This window comes from Leuresthes tenuis, unplaced genomic scaffold, assembly GCF_036924035.1.
Source record: "Leuresthes tenuis unplaced genomic scaffold, fLeuTen1.0.hap1 SCAF_6, whole genome shotgun sequence".
Lineage (NCBI taxonomy): Eukaryota > Metazoa > Chordata > Actinopteri > Atheriniformes > Atherinopsidae > Leuresthes > Leuresthes tenuis.
The window spans coordinates 12,282,224-12,303,057 of NW_027325360.1; the positions used below are offsets into that span (position 1 = coordinate 12,282,224).

At 40.5% G+C, this 20,834-nt stretch overlaps 2 protein-coding genes across 2 annotated transcripts; both read right to left on the minus strand.

Annotated features, from left to right (window-relative positions):
* Positions 1-38: 38 nt before the first annotated feature.
* Positions 39-2,809, minus strand: pdxp (pyridoxal (pyridoxine, vitamin B6) phosphatase). The gene is made up of 2 exons (XM_072387642.1): positions 2,041-2,809; positions 39-1,153 (listed from the first exon to the last, which is right to left on the minus strand). The coding sequence occupies exons 1-2, from the start codon at positions 2,636-2,638 to the stop codon at positions 807-809; spliced, it is 945 nt and encodes a 314-aa protein (XP_072243743.1). The 5' UTR covers positions 2,639-2,809; the 3' UTR covers positions 39-806.
* Positions 2,810-4,943: 2,134 nt separating this feature from the next.
* LOC140309018 (sperm flagellar protein 2-like) lies at positions 4,944-20,764 on the minus strand. The gene is made up of 39 exons (XM_072386857.1): positions 20,652-20,764; positions 20,170-20,272; positions 18,768-19,020; positions 18,411-18,575; positions 18,022-18,162; positions 17,294-17,364; positions 16,950-17,169; positions 16,497-16,685; positions 15,533-15,720; positions 14,693-14,864; positions 14,240-14,462; positions 14,049-14,122; positions 13,763-13,838; positions 13,583-13,620; positions 13,235-13,335; positions 12,817-13,064; positions 12,613-12,682; positions 12,358-12,512; positions 11,972-12,166; positions 11,756-11,889; positions 11,296-11,423; positions 10,820-10,958; positions 10,566-10,703; positions 10,297-10,442; positions 10,117-10,182; positions 9,938-10,013; positions 9,788-9,847; positions 9,613-9,688; positions 9,325-9,381; positions 9,032-9,170; positions 8,226-8,298; positions 7,961-8,117; positions 7,753-7,859; positions 7,475-7,657; positions 7,060-7,152; positions 6,557-6,727; positions 6,095-6,307; positions 5,778-5,900; positions 4,944-5,534 (listed from the first exon to the last, which is right to left on the minus strand). The coding sequence occupies exons 1-39, from the start codon at positions 20,707-20,709 to the stop codon at positions 5,469-5,471; spliced, it is 5,085 nt and encodes a 1,694-aa protein (XP_072242958.1). The 5' UTR covers positions 20,710-20,764; the 3' UTR covers positions 4,944-5,468.
* Positions 20,765-20,834: the final 70 nt, after the last annotated feature.

The window sequence follows — 20,834 nt, forward strand, 5'->3', positions numbered from 1 at the left end:
CCCGAAACAAGGACATTAGCAACAACAAGCCATCACAGTTGGATCAATGAACAATATTTAATTTACTTTCAGCTATTTATTGTTGATACCGTTGCTGGCATGCTCTATATGGCAAACATTCACAACATTAACATTTCACAGTAGTGCAGTAAGACCAGCCACTGTTGAAGTTTCTTCTAACTATTAGCTTCGGTGAGCTGTTTATTACTCGGGTGGATATTGGCACAAGTAGCACAGACATGGCAGGCCAAAAGTGAATAAACACCTCGCCTATCTGGCCGGCTGGTAGTCGGCTTCGCCTCCTCTCGAGCTGAGAAAAGCTGCTCATTCTGTTGTAGGTTTTTCATCTTGAAGTGACACCCAAAAAAAGACATTGAGGGGGGGCGGTTCTGTTTCTGTGAGCACACGTCTGCTTTTTGGCTAAAACAACCAATTCATAAACACATGAATTCAGAGCAATTCATGGCTTTACAAAAATACTTTCCGTAAGATCAAAAACCAATAATGAACACTATTCATGGACAAAGTGCAGTATATTCATTAAACACAGCAACAACGACTTGTGAGGTCACAAAATGGCCACAACACTAGAGGAAAACACTTGGGGAATGCACAGGGTACTTGTGGTTATTGTTATGGAGAAGATTTGATCTACAAGGATCTTATTCACAACAAACAGTGCCTTTTTAAGTATGATGAACTTCAGAACTGTTCATTGGAACATTTTGTGCAAATGCAAGACTCGACATTGCATTTGAAATGTCGCAGAGGCAATCTGTGCTCCATACTGGCAGCGAAATGACACGTCAGTTGCTCTGTTCCTCCAGTTCCTCAAAGGCTGGTAAGAAATCAGCGATGGTGTCCACCACATAATCGGGCACAAAGCTGCGGTTGGTGGTCAGGTCACTATTCCTGTACTCCTGGGCCTCTTCGATCTGAGACACACCGGTGAGAGTGAGCATGGTGTCCAGGCCGCAGTTGGACCCGAACAGCATATCTATCTCCAGGCGGTCCCCGACCATCAGGCACTGGGCGGGATCCACCCCGCTGAACTGGCTGGAGATGCACTCGAACATGAAGCGGCTGGGCTTGCCGATCACAGTGGCCTTGCGACCTGAGGCGACCTCAAGGGCCGCAGTTAGAGACCCAGAACCTGCCGAGAGACAAGGATAGGAGTAATAATGTTAACTTAAATTAAACCTTGGGGAACAGTTATTGTGGTTTACAACTACTTTCACACTTTTCAGGTTGCTGAATGTGGAACTATTTTCCAGAGAGTCAGAGGTTTCAGTTCATTCCAGTCCCCTAAATCATTTGCAGGCTGTTGAAATTTGACCTACAAAATTAACTAACTTGCAACTAATCGACGACCTCACTCTTCCTGAAGACTTGAGAGGGTCTAACTCCCTTTCTACCAGCCCATTCGTAGTCATTTGTGAATACATTTGTATGAAAATATGCAAACCAACAGACAAAGCATCATTACCTCATCCTTTTCATTATTTAGGAAAACATTAACAGTGAACATCTCAAACCCGTTGGCTACCAAGATACCCCATTACAGTTTTCATAGATCACTTCATGTATACTTACATGATGCACATTGTGTAATAAAAAAAGCTTTATTTTTTAAAAAAGGACCCATTTCTGAGTTCTGCTTAGGCATCTCAGCTGTACATACTAAAATGAAGCTGCCACAACAGACTGCTGTGTGCGCACTATAATATAAGAGGGGCCCTGAAAAGGTAGAGGTGTGGAAGTCAGAGGGGGGGGGGCCTCCACAGCCATGAGCGACCCCTCACAGTGGAGCCCACGTTTAGTTGTCTTTGTGACGAATTAAGTGCGTAGCACAAACGCAGCGGATGAATCACAGATAGAAAGCTGAGGCTGCTTTTGTTAGATTATGCTCGCATATCAGCTGTTAAAATTAGACCTTTCAATCGTGTGATCATGGTCATGCAGATATGAAAACAGTGTGTTGGTGTTCGCTGTGTCGGGCTAAACCTGAACGAACAAAACTGCGCCAACACGCCACCATACCTGGCAGTATCCTTCCACCTGACAGCGGGTGCCAGGGATCGGTGTCGGTGGCCAGAAACAGACAGTCCGGATCCTTCAGGTAACACGACGCTTTGGCCAGTTTGAGAAAAGTCAGTTTATCATCATGTCCCACCAGCACTGCCTTGACGTCCGGAGCCAGGGCGCAGTCGTAGATGGTGGCGCCCGGATCGTCCGCCTCCTCCACGCAGGGGATCCCCGCCTCCTGCAGCTCTCTGCGAAGTCCGTCGCAGCCGACGACAAACACCTGGCCGGGGATCTTGACGACGTCTCTCAGGTAGAGAGCCGAGCAGTAAGACGAGCTGAAGATCTGCTCCAGCATCACGTCGGTGAAGCCCAGCCGGTAGAACTTGTGCACGTAATTCTCCCGCGGCCTGGTGCAGTTGTTGGTGACGAACACTACGTTTTTCCCCTGGCGGATCAGCGCGTTAACCACCTTCGCCGCGCCCGTGATCGCATTCTCTCCGTGCCATATGACCCCGTCGCAGTCGAAGAGAAAGAAATCCTTCGCCTCGAGAAGACTTCTAATCTGCGGACCCCGGATTTTCTGGCAGCCTTTGAACCCAAAGGAGCCTGCCATTCCGGTTTTTTCTTCGGTTTCCTCCGTCTTTTACCCTTTAGTGGAGCCCCATGTCAGAGGCCGGTACACATAATGCGGTGAAGACAATAAGCTGAACGATACGAAACCAAACCACCGTCAGAAAATCACATTGCAGAGACCTTGGCGTGGTTACATACACGGGCGGACAGTAGGCTACATAAACATTAACATCGAGCCACGCCCATGTTGTCAAGATTGACCAATCACATTGTAGTTCTTCATCCAATCACGGTTGTATGTGTCACAAGCTTTTTAGGACTCATAAAATAGAATTGCGCCCTCACGTTGAAATAAAGCTGAAAAAGCCTTTTAATTTCATTTACATTTTTAGTTGGAGCTCATTACAACGTTTTATATCCTGTTGGGACTCTTAAACGGCACAATGTATGAACTTTTAAAAAATGACGTTATTGTTGGATATATATGTTTTTTCAGTCTATAAGCTATCGGATAAATTTCACTCTGAAGTGCTGTGGTGTGACGAAATATATGGAGAGAAATGGAAAATATTTCAGTCTGCAGTGGTGTTTTGGGATTTTATCTTTGTGTTTTAGCTTTAAAATCAGTGTTTAATCCATCTAATGAGAATAACATCATATGGCTCCCGTATGATTAATATCATAACATAATAGAGGTTTTTACTAAAAGAGAATATGTAGAATTTTGACTGAAGTTTTTCATTTTGTTCTACTAACTGAGTGTTTACTTATTTTCAAACCTGTGCTTTAGCAGTAAAATAAATGAAAATTTAAGATAAACTGTAGAGCCTTATTCCTGTTTGAATCTCCCAAGGAGCCTAGGTCCGTCTTTTTATCTTCAACCATTACAACTAAATCCAAACCAGTTATGTTTGCAGGTCAAGTACATGTAATTTCTGTCTGATTGCGGCTGCATGCACCTTCATACCAGCAATTATCTTCAGATCCTGTTCTACTGCATGGGGGTTATTGAAGATTTCTCAGAGTAAGAACTTCAACACAACCTTTGGGCGAGTCATCTCTTGACAAATTGGTAGATGTTTGAAATCTGTTAACAGCGTTCACTATGTACTTGTACTTGTACTTGCAGTCAGTGGTGTAGTACCGGGTATACAGCCTAAAAGACTAGACAATTGTTTTTTTTTTTTCTTTTTCTAAATTCACCAGATTTGGAGCATTTAAAGAACTCTGTCTCTCCGTGATAACAGGCCATAGCTGGGAAAGGCTCTGGCTCCTGTCTAGACACATTAGTATACACAATATTTTTGTCATGATACCTTTAAGAGTTTAGATAAGGATTTTACACACTTCTATGGTACAATTTCCCAGTGTCAGGGATATGAATAAGACAGGCTCCACATGTCACTCTTCATAGCAATTCTAATCACTGGAACTCAGAATAGAAATAGAACCCCTGGTTGTAATTTTATGAAATAGCAAAATGCAGAAGTGCAACGTTTCCACATAATTCTTTATTTTCTTTCTAATTTCTGTTTTATTCCCAATGGTTTTTGACTGCTGCATGTTTTGAAAAGCATAACAGCAGACGATTCACTGGCATCCTTAACTGCCAGACAAACAGACAAATTCAATTTGGGACTGGAGATAAGGATCAAACAGCAGGATGGACAGAAAATAAGCTGTCCTAATTGGATACATACCTGCTAATTAAACTAATTAAAGACTTCAAAACCTCCAATGCCTGACTTTTTCTAAAACAGTGAGAGGAACACTGACTGTTTACAGTGCTGTGAGCTTTTGTCTTGTTTAGGAAGGGGAAGGAGACTCGGTGGAAACCAGAAAAGGATGGTGTGGGATCAAAGTTAATACTTGCAGGAGCTCCTGGTCATTTAGAGTAAGTAAACCAGAACACTACCCCACACGTGCATCTGTATATGCTCTCGTGCATGCATGAAGTCTGTGATCAGGTCCAAAGGTTACCAAGGTAACAGGTAGCACAATAATTAACTTGAGAAGATATGACTGGAGCCAAGAAGCTAGCTGAAACCAGCAAGATACAGACAAACTGACTGAATACATATATATCTATCTATATACATCTATATATATATATATGTAGACATATATATAGATGTCTATAGTCATTTCTACACCCTACCTATATCAGGATTCATTGTAGGAGTTGGACCCAAACGCAGGACTAATGAAGGAGGTGTCGAAGACAGACAGTGATGAGAACAGGTTTCTTTATTGAAACTAAACAGAAAGCACTACCAAGGCAGGATCGTAACCATAGACAGAAAGTATAAATGAACTAACTAACAAAACTAAGAGGATGGGCTGAAGACAAAAAACCCTGACAGTTACAAACAGAAACTGACACAGAAAGCACAGGATCATGACATCAATGAATACTAATAATATAGAACATCTCGGAATAGCAGCAGGAGACAAATAAAGACTAACCAATGAACCAATGAACAAAATGAGTTGAACCAGAATATCCATCCATTTTCTATACCTGCTTAATTGAACTGTCGGATCGCGGGTGGGAGGCTGGAGTCTATCCCAGCGGTCATCATGCGAGAGGCGCGGTACACCCTGGACAGGTCGCCAGTCCATCACAGGGCCACACAGAGACAAACAAGACAAACAACCACACACAGGCTCACACTCAATTTCAGAGACACCAATTAACCTAACATGCATGTTTTTAGACGGTAGGAGGAAGCAGGAGTACCCGGAGAGAACCCACGCATACACGGGGTGAACATGCAATGTTATCACAAACATTTCAAATAGAAATGTGGCTAAATCAACATGTTGTCTTCAGAGAATATTGCATAAAGTACTGAATCTTGTCATATCCTTTAGGAAACTGCCAAACAGTTCGCCTCTCCTTCCTCCCGATGAGCCAGTATCACCCTATGAATGTTCTGATGAACAAATAGAGAGACAGAAAGAGGCCAGTTTTTAATACAGGTCAAAAATGTGAGACAAAAAAAGATGTGCAGTGTGGGGAGAGAGAGCAATAATGCACACGATGCTGGCCAGTCTGGATGAGTATGTGTGAATGATTGCAGCAGCAGCAGCAGACAACTCTGCAATCTCATATTTTCATCAGATGGTTCAAATAAGGGAACAAATAAACACAGAGATGAGTGTGCATACAAACTTACAACAAGCCTGTAGTGTGTTGAGGTTTCCATCAGCATGAGGATGTGAGGGTGCTTCGAAAGAATGGAGAACGGGACACAGTCCTCAGGCTCATATCCCAGCTCTGTGTATATGTGTACCAGGTACTAGAGGCCAGCAAAAATAAAACATGTCACTGTGACAAGTTTTACTATTATGGTACACGAATGTGTTAGGAACACTTCTGACAGTTTAATTCAAAATGAACTGCAAACAAATTCTTACCAAGCAGAATACTTTTATATGTTATTACATAGAATCGTTTATTAATACGTTTAGCTAAGCGAGTTTTAACTTTCACCTCTGTGTGCTCCTCCTCACTCAGGCAGCCTGGGGGAAGGGGGCTGCTGTTTTTCATCTTTGTGACTTTGTGGCAGGTGACATTCAAGAGAGCAGGAATTGACACTTCCGGCTCCCACAACAAACTGCTCGAACACAGAGTGTCTTCTTCTTTGTGGTCTCTGTTAACTTCTACAAAGGTGACATCTGTTGCCTCTCCTAAACTGGGCATAGACTACAACACGCAGAGATAACATGGTCTTATTCAGCTCTGAGAAGGATTATCAACCACGAGAAATGTTACGCAACCTACTAGAAAGTCGTTGACATGATAGAACACGATATAACTGGTCTATGTTGTTATTCTGAACCATCTGATGGAACACCAAACGTATGGACAACGGATGGATGCTCACAAAAAATAATACTGCATTTGGCAATAGAAAATTAGGAGGATTTTATTGAACTTTTCTGACACACTCACCTTGACAAGATGGCATTGTGAGGGCTGCTTGAGATGTTGTCCCAACGCTACACTAAGTGCTCTGATGAAACCCTGTCTGGGGTTAGGATCAGCTGCAAAGTACAGCAGCATGGACACATAATCCAGTCGAGGAGGAGAGAAGGTGTGGTCTGCAAATAACTGGAAAAAGAACTAAGAGGCAAGCATAGACAAAAACATAGCTAATTAATTTTAATTTTCACAGTGTTGTTGGTTGGAATTGTAAACACATCACTGTGAGGTTTAGATCAGAACTGATGTGACTGTGTGGCCTGTCAGTTTCTTTAGTGGGGCAATTTATTTTCATAACAAGATATTACCAAAAACTGAAAGAATTATTTGTGATAATATTCTGAAATTGGGCGATGTGATATTTATCTATCAGATGTATGCACTGTGTTCATTATTCTTTGTCAGTTTGTCTTTTTATTTGTAACCTTTATGTTGTGTATGTTGCTGGTGGAACCAAATTGTGAAGCATTTACCTTGCGAAGGTTGGTCAGACGGTCATAAGGTAAAGGCTCAGAGGGGTCCTCTGGAACGGTCTTCACCATCTCACTGGAAAACCACAACTGCATCTGTTGACAAAAGATATAATGACAGTGACTTAATCTAATTTTACATTTGGGGAGCTGTCATTTGATATTTTATCATATCTTTAACTACATATTATATAGAGTTTATTACATGCAGAAATCAACATATGTTGCCACATCAATAAGCAAAGGCCAGCTTCAGAAAAAGTCTCAGTACACAGTAATGGCACAAAGAGAACTACCAAGGATTTGAGTGGAAAGGTAACTTGTAAAGCAGGTTTGTCCAGAGAACAAAGACTTAATTTGATTTAAAATACAGTTGAAATGTTTACCAAGCAAATCAGAATCTCATTCAGGGACTAACCTGTAGGTACTGCTCCTCGTTAACATAGCCTGTGTTACCAGCATCTGCTACCTTGAAACTTTGCAGCACATCCAGCAGCTGTGTTAGTGAGGGAAAAGGCCAGGGGAGAGCAGCACTGAGCAGAAACCGCCGCCAGTCTATCAGCTCACAGTCGTCCGTCAGCAAAGACACAATCTCCATCAACTGGGAACAGGAGGCACAGAACTGAAAGAACACTGTCACATGTGTTTTGTCATAGAAGTTTCTGATTTGAGCCTGAAATGCTTCGTGTTGTATACCTTTGTTTCATTCATACCCACCCAGGGTACCGGTAGGGTGTTTCTGCCCATGGAAATGGAGACAGTATCTGTGAGCAAACTGCAGAACTCAGGACTGGACATAAGGCCTAAAAGTCAGAAACAAAAGGAAAAGGAATATTGGATGGTTTAATGGATATGAGAATTGAATGACTCAGTTACAACACAAGTTGTCTCTTTTTTTATCCACCTGATGGAGCAATGCTGTATAGCTGATGGTGGAGAGATTCCAGCTGAGTGATCGTTGGAGTGGACTGTAAAGGTTTCTCCAAAGGGGGTGGACGGGGGGGAGGAGCCGGGCTTGCCACAAACAGACAGTCTCCATTCAGATAAAAGTCTGAATCTTCCTGGAGTAACATAATGGACAATGTTGTACAAATATTACGTTGTGGAATTTGAAATAATATTTGAATACCGAGTTAGATATTCAAATATGAAGGAAAGCTACTACTAACCAACACCAGCTCATACTGCAGCTTACTGCCAGCCTCTATGTGGTGGCGAACCACTTCTGTCAACTGGTCAATACTAGAGAGGAAGAGAGAGACATACGTCAAATGTTTTCAGTGCGCAGTGTGTGACAAAAACAACATTTCATCTTCTAGGTTTCAGTGTTGGTAATAACGCCGTTAGAGTATAACGAGAGAGCAGGGGTCGGGATGATGACACCGTTGCAAATGCGATGATGATTGGCTGGGTGCTCATGCTGTCTCACTGCACGCCAGGGAAGCCAGGGAAATTCAAAGTTAGCGTTCTCAAACTGGATGTACCAGCAATTACTTCTCGCCCATTTTAATTAAAGACAAGAATATTTCTGTAACATGCACGCTATGCCCAGGAAAAAAGACTTTATGCACATCTGCCTCAAGCAACTCGAATCTTATGAAGCACCTCGCATCAATACATGCTAACATGACACTTGTTGCTGCTGCTGCTAACCAACACTGCCAGGTTTAAGCATTTTAGAAATAATCCATTTTAAATCCCAGTTTTTTTCACATTAGTATGCATTTTAAAATTACAGAGCGACTTCAGCAACACTTTTGATTTGGAGATCAATTCTATCCTTTAAATCAGAGCGTAAACATGGTACAAGTCCAACAATTTATTCTGGAGTCATATTAATTCTCCTCCTTCACACGTATGGCATCATCCCAGAAGAAGGTGATAAAATAAAGAGAATTTTTTTTTTCAAAATTACACTCTAATCAAAAGCACCCTTTCTGATACGCAGTGCCCTGCTATGCTTCATGTGTCGTACCACTTCATTTCTGCTAGATAGCGTGCTTGTAACCACTTGTCCATGTTGCTGAAGGTCTCTTGTGCCCTCCTTTGCAGGGAGTGCACCATCATCAGACCGTGACCTTTCACAAGTTCAATCCGCACCTTTGCCACGTTCTCTAGAGAACACACACACAAAAGAACACAAAAAAAATACATCTTATATTAATCAAAAGCCCAAAGTATTTTAATAACGTAACAATGTGTTAAAAGGCCCGTTGAATGTGATATGTGCATATATGTGTACGTGTGTGTACGCAGGTGCTGGCATACCTTCATGATTCAGTGCAGCTGCATACTCTTTATTCATTTTCTCTAATCTCTCCTGATCAGGAGTCTTCTCTGAGGTCATCCGAGTCTTCTCTGAGTCATCAGCTGGTGCTGGGGGAGAACAAAAAGGTGAGAGATGATAAGGATACAGAAGGTCAACTGAAAAATAAAGGGTACATTAGAACACAATTCCTCAGATTTCTTATCGGTTGACAAAGGGTTTGCCTTTCTGTTTTTTCGATGGCTGCTTTTCGTTTTTGACTTTCTTTGCACTTGTAGAGGCATTCTCTGTCTTCTTCTTCTCCTCCTTCTCCTGTAATCCTTCTTTCTGCTCTTTTGTTTGCCTCTGCTGGGCCTCTGCTGACACCTAAACAAATGCATAGCATATAAACGGCAAAATAAAACAAACATATAGTATATAATATTTATATCACCTCCATAGACTTCTACAGAAACCAAGTATTACCAATTGGCTGATAGCTTTAACTGCCTCCTCATAGTCAGAGATGAGTTTCTCATCTAGAAGCTAAAGCAAAAAAGGAAAAGGGTCACGATCTACTGATATTTCAGAGTATCTTAGTGAATATCTTAATTTGTTTGATGCAGGCATTCTGACCTTCTCAGGTTCTGACTCATCCTGATCAGCCTTCTTGGCTGCTTCTGAGGAGTCAGGATGTCTGTGGAGGGGAGTGCTGTAGAAAAGATATAACTATTTAGTGTTTACATGTAGTTCTGCTGCAAAGTATTTGGGTTAACACAAACAGAGAGCAGAGAACATTGTGGGCAATTCCTTACAATTTTATTTTCTTGCCCTCTCGATTATCCATCGGACTTCGCTCACTTGTGCCCTCAGTGTTTCTACTAATAAAACAGAATGAATATTTTCATATGAACATCTATAATAGCATACACATTTTTTAATTTACTTCATTGCATTAATTAGTTTGGTTAATAATGATTGAGCACGTCTCTCGCCTCTCATCCTGATCTTTAATTCCAGGGCTTTCCAACAGGTGAATATAGGAACATTTGGGGAGCGTTTCAAGTGGCACCTGTCTGTGCATGCTCCAATAATAGACCCTCAGGGTACGGAGCGTTTGCTGGAAACGACTCAGCTCTACCTAGACAACACAATCAATCCACTTTTATGGTTTTGTCAAAAATTAAGTCATGGTCAGGGAACCAGGAAAGCATTGTGCTAAAAAAATGAAATTTTTTTGATTCTTCAATCAACTGTAATTCACCTGCATTAGTATGGAATGGTGGTTGATGAGGATAGCAGTGTGGTCTTCCAACCAGCCCTCACACATGAGAGCGGCCCTCTCCTGCTCATCTTCCTCTTTACGCTTGTCAGTAATGTCCCACAAAGGTTCACGCAATTCCTGCGTAAATATCAGAACAGCCCGCAAACATCCGAAAAATGCAGTTTTTAAGAATGCTTTTGTGTGATCACTTTAAAAATGTTAGTTTTGCAATACAGTGTACGGCAACGTCTTACATCCAGTCTCAGATGTAGCTCTGCTTTGGTATCCTCATCCTCTCTCATGTCATCAGGTATGTTATTGAAGTCCTTCTGCCATTTAGAAACTAACTCCTGCTTCAAATCTGGGCGTTGCAGAAAATGCTTATATCTCTCTCTGTGGAACCAGAAAACGGGTTGATGCACGTTTGCATCAATATATATCATATATTATCACATATATATATTTTCCCACTAACTTGAGTATCATCCTATTGGATCTTAAAATGAGAACAGGCAACCTGTTGCTGATACTGTATTCTCAGGCAGATAATAAATACTCAGTAGTTCCAATTTCAGGTTAATCTGTAACCATAAACAGTTAGAACAAAGTCTAGAATGATAAATATAAGAATAATCAACAGGTTGACATTGTTTGCAAAACTCCATCCAAAAACCGGTCATGAGTGTGTTGCTGTATTTAGAAAGCTGAAACCACATTATGCTTGTTCTACCTGATGTTGAAAAGCTGATGATCAATAACAGTGCGTTGTGAGCGCAGCTGCTGCATAACTTTTTTGACATCATTCACATAAGAATCCCACGCAGTGTCCCAGTATGAGCACAAGTGCTCTGCTATCTCCTAAAGATAGACAGAGAGGGAAAGTCATGATCAAATGGGTCGCAGGGAAGAAGAGAAGGAATATAAAGCAGAAAACGGACAGCGTGAAGCGGCACATTTCACATCTCACTCTTTACATACCAATAATTGGTAATAAACTATGACAGGTAATGCAAGCAGGTGAGAACATGCCTACCAGCTAAATGAAAGCCATGTAGAAGTAACCGGTAACTCAAGTGAGTGGATTTGAACTTCGTTTTACGTGATAGAAAATCTTTTAAGGAAAAAAAAAATCAGCCAAATCAGCCAAAACCCGAAACCCTAAAAAACGAAACATGAAAGTTTTATCCTACCGGAGGAAGGGGTAGCTCCACCAAGACCTGATTGGATGAACCCTCACCAGAAGAGGGTGACTCAGAAAGGTTCTTGGGGGCTCCTTTAGAGTCCTCATTAGACAATGAGGAAGGTGACACATCCCCAGAGAACCCTATTCATAAGGCAGAAAAGTATGTGATCTTTGGAATAACAAGTTGCTTGACAGGAAATGAGGGCAGAGGGAGGGAAAGGACATGCAACAAAGTTCCCAGAATTGTATTGTGTATTGGATCTGGAAAGTAACCACTCACTTTGGACTTTTTCCTTCTTAAGGCTGGAGAGAGACTCTGTGGGGTCAACTTCTTGTTCACTGACAGCTGGAGGCTGGTCTTCGTGAGGATTTGGGGTTGGAGAAGTGTCCGGAGCTTTTAAATTGTCTAGAACTACATCTTCAACAGGTGAACTGGTAAGAGCTGATGAAGGAAGATGTTGTAATATTGTAAATTTGACATTGTTGTACAGTTCATGTACAGTAGAAGCAAATGAAAAAGATCATTACAATCAAATCATTCTAATTGTTTCACAGTTATATGGAAGACTGGACAAATTGCCTCTGAGAGGGACAATGCAAGAATCTTACCTTTCTGTTTTTCCTGCATAACTTGTTGCAAGATGGACTCCACCTTGCCGTAAAGCTCACCCTCATCTACGTCTGCATCGAGGCGGACCAAAATGTTTTGCTTTTCACCAAACCATTTCTCCAGCGCTGGCCAGGTATCCTGAAAAGCTGTGATCCTTGGTGTGGAAATATTGATGAAAAAAATGATGCTGGTTATGATCATGCAGCAGAGGCAATGTGCTGCTCTAAGTTTGCCACCTGATTCCTCTTTATTACCTGTGTGGAATCTGTGCCTGATACAAGATCTTGTCTCTGGGGTGGAAGGTTGTGGCACCAGTATCTGTATCTGAACAAGATTTGGGACAAAATTCAAGACAACCCCATTGGCACAAAATTCATATCTAACTTATTATATACCTGTACACAGAGTAAACAGTGCACATATATACACAACATTAAGCTCCAATCAGTGTGACATACCCAAATAGCTGTATGCACGTCTGACCACACACTCATCAGGGATATCCAGCAGGAGAACTACGTCCAGCACAGGGGCAGAGGTTGGTGGAGGTTTAGGTGAATCAGGATCGGCAGCAAGGTTTGATCTGTTGTTTACAACCTCATTGCCTTCATCTACAGACCCACCCAGGGCTTTCTCTAACAGGTGGGCCAGGTTGACGTCATACGGAAAGCCATCCAGGATCCAGCCTGACTGAGCTGGAAGCTGACTAGTAAGGGAACAGTAACTATTCAAATGTCTTGACTATTTGTGAGGTTGTTATTTATCCACAGTATATATAGAAATAAGATTGTACCATTTAGTTTTTTTTCTATGAAAGACGTGAAATTAAGACAGCAGTAATAAACACATGGATTGCAATGTCAGTTATATTCTCACCTGATTGCTTCTACCATAATGTCCACTAACAGCTCATTTGGGATGGCGTTACCTTTCCTCATCTCTTTTTCTGCAGCCGCTCCATGCATTGCATGAGACAGCTGGATGAGGGACATGTGAAAGAAGGTGAAAACTGACGCGTTTAGTTTCAGATACAGGAAAAAAAAAATTCCTATTTAGAATTTCAAATCATTAAATTTTCCCAGTCTATTATGTTGTCTGCTACAAAAGGTAGATCTCTTTAGAATGGCTAGTGCTGAATACATTTTACATAACGAGTATGTAAATACGAAACAGACAAAGTGACTCAGACATACAGTATGAGAAAAAATTAAAAAATACACTCACTTTTGCATCAAAGTTTCTACTTTCATCTTGGCTAACATCTGAAAAAAAGGAAATTTAAGCTGCACATACCAAATCAATACGGACCTTTGAAATACACTTTTTATTACAAGCAAATAACACTTCAATTTAAATACTAAACAGCACAGCACAGAGTCGGACCATGAGGCTTCAAAAACCCACCAGATTTCACTGATGTTTGTGATTTAAGGAGAGGATCATTGTCCGTCTCTCCCTGCTGCTCTGTAACCTGTTGATTCTGTACAAAAATGGGTTGTTTAAAGCTGTGAAGCATGTAAGACAATTGAAGTCTTTTTGCTACAAAGGAGATGCATGTTAATGAATTTTAGACCAAAACAAGAGACTAGTATGGTTTTATGGTTCTGATTAATACTTCTGAAGCAAAATCATGAGCTTTGATCAAATGAAAAATGATACTTTTGAAGTTACAGCAGAGTACCTCACTTGCGTCACTTTCGTTCCTGTAAGCCTGTAGCGCTTCTGTAATCAGTGTGTCAGCCGATAAGACATGGATGCCAAGTGCTGGAGCAAAAAAATAAGGAATACACATAATCAGCTTCTGGTTTTAATATCAAATTTTAGTAAGGTAATCATCACATGGTGCAAAACGGTGCTTTCATTTTTGCTCAGACTGTATACCTTCAGCAATCTTGGCCAGGCAGGTGGTCTTGCCTGTGCAAAGCTTTCCTAGGATGCAGGCCTTAATGGCAAAGTGAGAAAATAAAGAGGAAGATGGTTCGAGGACTGGTGGGTGAACCATTTTCTTCAGTCGTTGGATAACGTGTCCAAGAATGTCATTGGCAGTGAGGGGTAATTTAGTCTCCTCTGCTTCCTCTGGCCACGCCCACTCACCTACCATCCTCTGAAAAAGAACAAAAAAGAGAAAATGTTTAGCTTTCAGACAGCTCTGGGTTTTTATTTAAACACCAAACTTTTTCAGTGTCAAAATAACACAGCTAGATTGGCTATATGTACAGCTTTTCCCCCCTAAAATGTTAATTAGTTGACAAAGATGTACTACACATGTGTAGTTAAACACATATTTTCATATAAACTAGATTTGAAATCACTGTACTCATGTTTCAAACTCACAGTGTATTCATCATACTCCAGGTTGTTGAGTATCTCCTGCTTCTTAAGCTCTGCGGGGTCTAGCGAAGAGGACAATTCAAGCTCTGGCTGGTGGCTTTTTGTGGGCTCATGGAGAGGCAGACCTCTGAACAGCAATTCCTTCCACTCTCTCATTAGGTTCCCTGGAATCAGGCTGGTCATGACAATATCAAAGATTACAGGAGGCAAAACTGGACTCAAAATCATCTGAAACTAGTTTGATCTTTTTGATCAACTTAATCAATAACGTACCAAGTAGCTTATAATGTAATGTTTGTGTACTGCATGCATTCCTGACAGAAAATGACTGAAATGAACAGAAATGATTTGGTTGACCTTTTTTAAAAGAGCTTAACACATGTAAAATCTGCAGTAATAGACAGAATATACATACTATAAATTGTGTGGGGGTGCATACTGAATTTGGAGATATATTGTATTAGATCAGGTGAGTTTTACAATAAAGTTCCCAACATCTGTAATTTCCAAGTTGGTCAGTTTGGATGACCTTTTCAATGACTTTTTGTTTGGAAAGGAATGGCTCATAAAGTCTATTATAGCAAGCTAGATAATAGATAGGTTGAGCGTATACAGACCTTGGGAGGATTTGAACTTTCAGCACCTCAATGCTATGCTTCACATCCTGAAGTCCCAAAATAAGGACTATTTACTAAACTTACAATACACTCCAAACACTAACAAAAAAAAGCATTTTTTAATAACACATTCCTGTCTGAAAAAGACCACATACCACTTATTTTTTATATATATTTCTTCACAAGAGACATAAAACAGAAGAAGTGGATCAGACATGTTACGTACTTCCCAGTGAGCTGACGATATTCTCCAACCTTGCTTGCCAAGTCCACTATTTGTCCCACTATGTCCTTGCAGCTCTCAAAGTGCTTCTTGTGTCTGCTATGAGCTCGTTCTGCAGCAATCTTGTCACAGAGTTCAAGCTCCTTTCTGATCTCTTCTGCGCGAGCCAACTTAGACTGCTGAGCCAAAACCTACAACGAGGCCGGTTAGAGACATGGAATGAATGAAGAAAGCATAGGATAAACGTTCCTGCCATTTACTGCAGTTTTAAGTGATTAAGGAAGGTAAACTACTCCGTAAGATTATATTTTTTTTTTTCTTTATACTTTCAATGTCATGGTTTCCAGCTCACTTCCTGTGCCGACCTCCTTTTTGTCAATCAATTCAATTTATTTAATTATTTACAAAACATCTTTCATACAAAAAGTAACACAAAGCGCTTAAAACAATTCTGACACATTAAAAACACACACTCAAATGATTGATCTAACAAATGTTAAAAAGCACACCCGATCATAATCTATCGCTCACATGCACTGTGTACACACACCCATACACAATACGAACCCCCACACCCATCCCATTTAGTTTCTGTCGCTTCAACTGAATAACATCTGGCCTGACGCTGCTGTGAGGAAACAATATCTTGGGGATCCATCCACGCCAGGACTGACAGGAGGGTCAGACTTTGAATTAGATTATGGTTAGCATAAGGGAAAGTTATGGTCCTCTCTTGAGTTGTATACTCTGAAATCTGCTTAATAGACACAACAGATACAGTTTTACTTTACTCCTTACTTTCAAAGTCCTCGTTATCTTTTGATAACACCATCTTCTCTGTTGAGACTTCAAACTACCAAAACCAATTATTTCCTTATTATCCCTATAACATCCCTCATACTGTAGGTGAGAAAGCCTTAAACAAAGTTGCAACAACCAGGATTCTTCTTTATTTATCTGATCTCACCGCCTCGCTGTACAGAGCTTCCTGGAAATCCTTTTCTCTTCGCTGCTGGTACTGCTGCTCCTTGAACAGCTGATTCGCCAGGATCACCTGTTTCTGCTTACGCATCTGCATAAGCTGAGCTACCAAACGCTGCTCCTGCTTCGTCTGATGTGTCAAGCGCTTCACCAATTGCTCCTCTCGTTGTACCTCCTGAAGCAGAGGAAGCACAAAAGTTGACCGATGAAGCGTTCGAATGAAAAATAACAGACAGTATGAGCTCAAATAAGACAGGATATGTAAGCTTTATTTCAAACATTCAACCAATTTTAAACTAAAACATCTTAAAATAATAAAAGATTCTTATGAAGGAGAAACAGACAACATTACAATGTATCAGTTTTCACTCTCCGTTTGTAGGTATTTGTCCCTGTCAGGATGAGAGAAATTGACAAATTGGTAAAGTGGAAGTTTAACCTGTTCAGCTTCACGAGCCTTGAACTGCTCCACCAGGAATCTTTTGAGTCTTTTCAGTCTCTGCTCACTGGTACTGGCATTATCCTTCAGCCTCTGTCGGAGTTCCTGTAAATACTTGCTATTGGACGGCAACATCAGTTTAGTTCCACCTTCAGAGGCTTTACAGTCCCGTTTGCTGCCACCAGAGGTGAAATCTAAAGGGAGGGCCTGACCGCTAGAACTGAAAAGATTAAACATATGAAATTGTTATACAAAGGTGAATATATATTGTAATACAAACATTTAAAAAGCAGAGTACCACATAAATACTATACTAATTTTGTGAATGTGTCCTTTTAACTCACCTTGTGGACAAAGCAGAAGTAATCAGTTTCTTTCTGATTGCCTCAAACTGGGCAATTTCATTCTGAACAATCTGCATGAATGAAATGGACGGAACAAAGAAAACACCAGAAGATACAGTGTTAGTAGGGGAGAGTGGGGTAAGTTGAGCAAATTTGAACTGATGTAGTCCTAAAGATAAGAGAAAATTGTAAGTTCGTAAGTTGATCCAGATCAGTGGGAAAGTTGAACCGTTTCGGGGTAAACTTTCCATACTATTGAATCTGAAAATAAAATAACTTGCTTCTTTCAAAAACTGATTTGATCATCTATTTTTGTTTTAAAAATAGTCATATTTCTTTTCTGAAAAATGACTTAACATAAAACCTAATTAAAAGATCACACCAAAGCAGATTGCCTAAAACAGAAAGATTGTTGAATAAAACTAGATAAGTACCAAAGTAAAACGAACACTGAGTCAGTGTCACTGAAACTGATCAGCATTTAGAAACTAAATCTAAAACAGCTGCCCAAATTAAATATAGCCCATGTGATGCAAAACCTCACCTTTTCTTTACTTTTGGAAAAAAATTACAGATACTTCCTAAATTAATGATCACACTACAATAAAAGTGCATTGTTGCTAAGATACAATGGATCAGCCAATTTACCCACTGTCCCCTCAGCCATTAATTGAGTTACATCTATAGACTAATGAATAATCACTGCATTATCTTTATTTTGGTCATACCTGCGCTTGGCGTTTGTTGTGCTGCTGCTGCTTTTCCCTTTTTATCTGTAAAGGTGAAGTGTAGGAAGCCATCTTTGGTACCTGGACTTTAGTGCCCAGGTCACAAGTCGTATCAACGCACCTCTCATGACCGGGACATACCTGCAAGATAGCACGTTCTCTGATGCTCAACACATTCTGTGGCATAATTAAGCAACAGGTGTTCTTTTTTTCCCAACATTGCTTTCATATGAGTGTAATAGTGATGTTCAACACCAAAATACCAGACAAAGTTGTAACTTTGTCTTCCACGAAACACAGAAAGAATCGTGCTGATGAAGTTGTAAAGCTTTGTATGTGTGAATACGAAGGAAAACTATTACTTTTTTACTCTTAGTGCTCTGAAGTACTTTATTTTCCATTCTTTTCTCATCCTGGACTTTGAGTTGTCTCTTCTGCTGGATGGTTGTGGTCCCCACAGACAAGTCGGTCAGTTGCTGGCATTTATCCCTGCTGCCCTGAGAAACCTTCTGAAGCTTCATGTCTATATCGCGTTTCACCACCTGAGGAAGTCGCTACATCAAATGAAAAGATGCTTGAAAATTCTGTCTTTGATTAACAATCATTGCATGAACCCAGTAAGCTCAACTGGTAATAATGATAAAAGGAGGAAAGATTAGAAGATACTGATCAAAATAATGTTGAAAGGCATCTCTAATCACAAGCACATACTATAAACACCACAAAGAAATCAGTACAGCCCTTACATATGAGTACATCTCATGCTCTTTTTTGTGCAGGTTTGCTCTGGCTGTGGATTGCATCATTTCCATCATTGTCCTGGTGACCCCTGCGTTCTTCTTCTTTTCAAGTGTGATATAGAGTTGGTGAAGGAGCTGTGTGGCAACACCCAGCTTCTTCTGCATCAGGTCGTGCGCTGTGTTTATGTTGAAGGAGATCCCCAGTAGCTTTAGAGTAGGCTCAAGGCGTGTAAAGTTATTCACTTTGGAGATGGAGGTGCTATGACAGAAAGTGTGATTAACTTTGGTTATGATCACTTTAAAAGTAGCTTGGATAATTAGGTACGAGTTTGAGCAAAGTAGAAAAAAGGAACAAAGATACTTCAAATGCTGAGCAAAAGTCTTTAGAATGTCAATTCTTTATATATTGCCCAGAAAACTTGAAACAGGAGCAGCAGTTTATTGAAACATGCAAACATGAATGGATATGCGTAATGTAAGAAAAAGCAGAGTTTATAGAGATCTATTGGTGTCCTATGAGCACCTTTATTCTGCAAGGCAGCTCAAACCCAGTTGGACAAGACTTCCAGTAATTTTCTTTAAGTGTTCTTCATGAATAGCTCTTTGGGCTTCTTGAAGGATATTTCAAAGCTTTTCCTTGGATGTGTTCTGAATTTTGCGCCGTTCATCCCTGACTGTTGAGATCCGAGCTCTGGGGAGGATTCATCACTTCCTAACACCTGTCGCCACTGATTATCAGTCCACTTCTTGAGTCATTTTGCATACCTCAGCCTTTTCTCCCAGTTCCCCTTCAATAACAACAGCTTCCTGACAGTCACCCTTCCATGGAGGCCTTTTCTGATAAGGCTTCAGTGAACAGTAGCTGGATGGACTTTAAGGCCGAATGGATCTCTCAGGTCCACTTCTTTTGTTCTCCATCGGACTAGTTTCTTAGATTTTTTTAATGACGAACTGCACACTAATATGCCACAAATGGCTATTTGTGAATAATTTTGTTGGTGCAAAAACATTGTTTTATGTCAGATTTATAAATGTATCTACAGACATTTTAACAAGTGCCTTCAGATACAATGGGTTATTTTTACTTGTAGACACAGCACTGGTTAATCCTCTGAGATTGTTGCTGTCTAAGTCTTGTATGCTTAAATGATTCATATGTCAGTGTTAAGGCACCTAAGAAACTAAATAAAGGAGCAAAAAAAAGAAAGGAGAGAAAGAGCAGCCAGTGTCTGGAAAACTTTAAAGGAAAACTTTAAAAGCCCTTAAGAAGGCCTGAAAAACTATCGCTAAAGACCACATTGAAAGATGACAAGAAAGTCTGGTTGCTTCAAAGCAATTTATGAAGAAATGAGGGATGGATCAAGACTTTCACACAGTACTGCAACTTGACAGAGAGAGAGCAACTTACTCTTTACTCAGAAACAGACAAAAATCATCTTGCATCTGATATTTATGAAGAATCTCCCCAATCAGGTAACCATTAGAGAAATCCTTGGCAAAGGTTCTGGGCTCTGTGAATATGAACATGTAATATTGTAAGCAAGTATAAGCAGCCTTGTTGACGAGTTACTTTCTAAATGATGTTAAACGAGAGCCACAGTCGTCAAAAGTACGTTATCAAACTTTTCTAAATCAAGACAAAGGAGCAACCGTTGTTACCCGACCGTCGGGGCATAAAAAATACTGTTGCCTAAAATAAAAAATGAATGAATGTGTTGTTGAAAATGTTTTTAATTTAGACTAGGGTACGTCTTGTACCTGCGCGAATATTTTTATCCCTCTCTTTCTTAGCTTTCAACAGCTTGGCCTTTAGTGAGGTCGCTACACTATAGAAGTTAGCGCTAGTAAAATTCAGCTAGGTCGAAATGACAAGACCTTCATCACGCTTACCGACGGGTTTGGACAACCGGAGCTCCTGGTTCAACCATCTGGACAATATTTCCGACATCGTCTTTGTCTAAGAAATTTTACCTTCACCCAACTTAATTTTAAGTTAAATTTTCTTTGAACTCACTAACCATTGCTAAAAACAGCTTCGTGGTAGATTTCAACTGCACTCGGTAACTGTGTTAA

What these genes read in the sequence shown, in the direction of transcription:
- pdxp (XM_072387642.1), bottom strand. Translation starts at nt 2,638, where the DNA reads ATGGCAGGCTCCTTTGGGTTCAAAGGCTGCCAGAAAATCCGGGGTCCG. An exon ending in AGGTGGAAGGATACTGCCAG is followed by an intron (nt 1,154 to 2,040) that starts GTATGGTGGCGT and finishes GTCTCTCGGCAG; the next exon opens with GTTCTGGGTCTCTAACTGCG.
- LOC140309018 (XM_072386857.1), bottom strand. Translation starts at nt 20,709, where the DNA reads ATGTCGGAAATATTGTCCAGATGGTTGAACCAGGAGCTCCGGTTGTCC. An exon ending in ATTATGGTAGAAGCAATCAG is followed by an intron (nt 13,065 to 13,234) that starts GTGAGAATATAA and finishes TTCCCTTACTAG; the next exon opens with TCAGCTTCCAGCTCAGTCAG. An exon ending in ACGAGGAGCAGTACCTACAG is followed by an intron (nt 7,153 to 7,474) that starts GTTAGTCCCTGA and finishes TTTTGTCAACAG; the next exon opens with ATGCAGTTGTGGTTTTCCAG.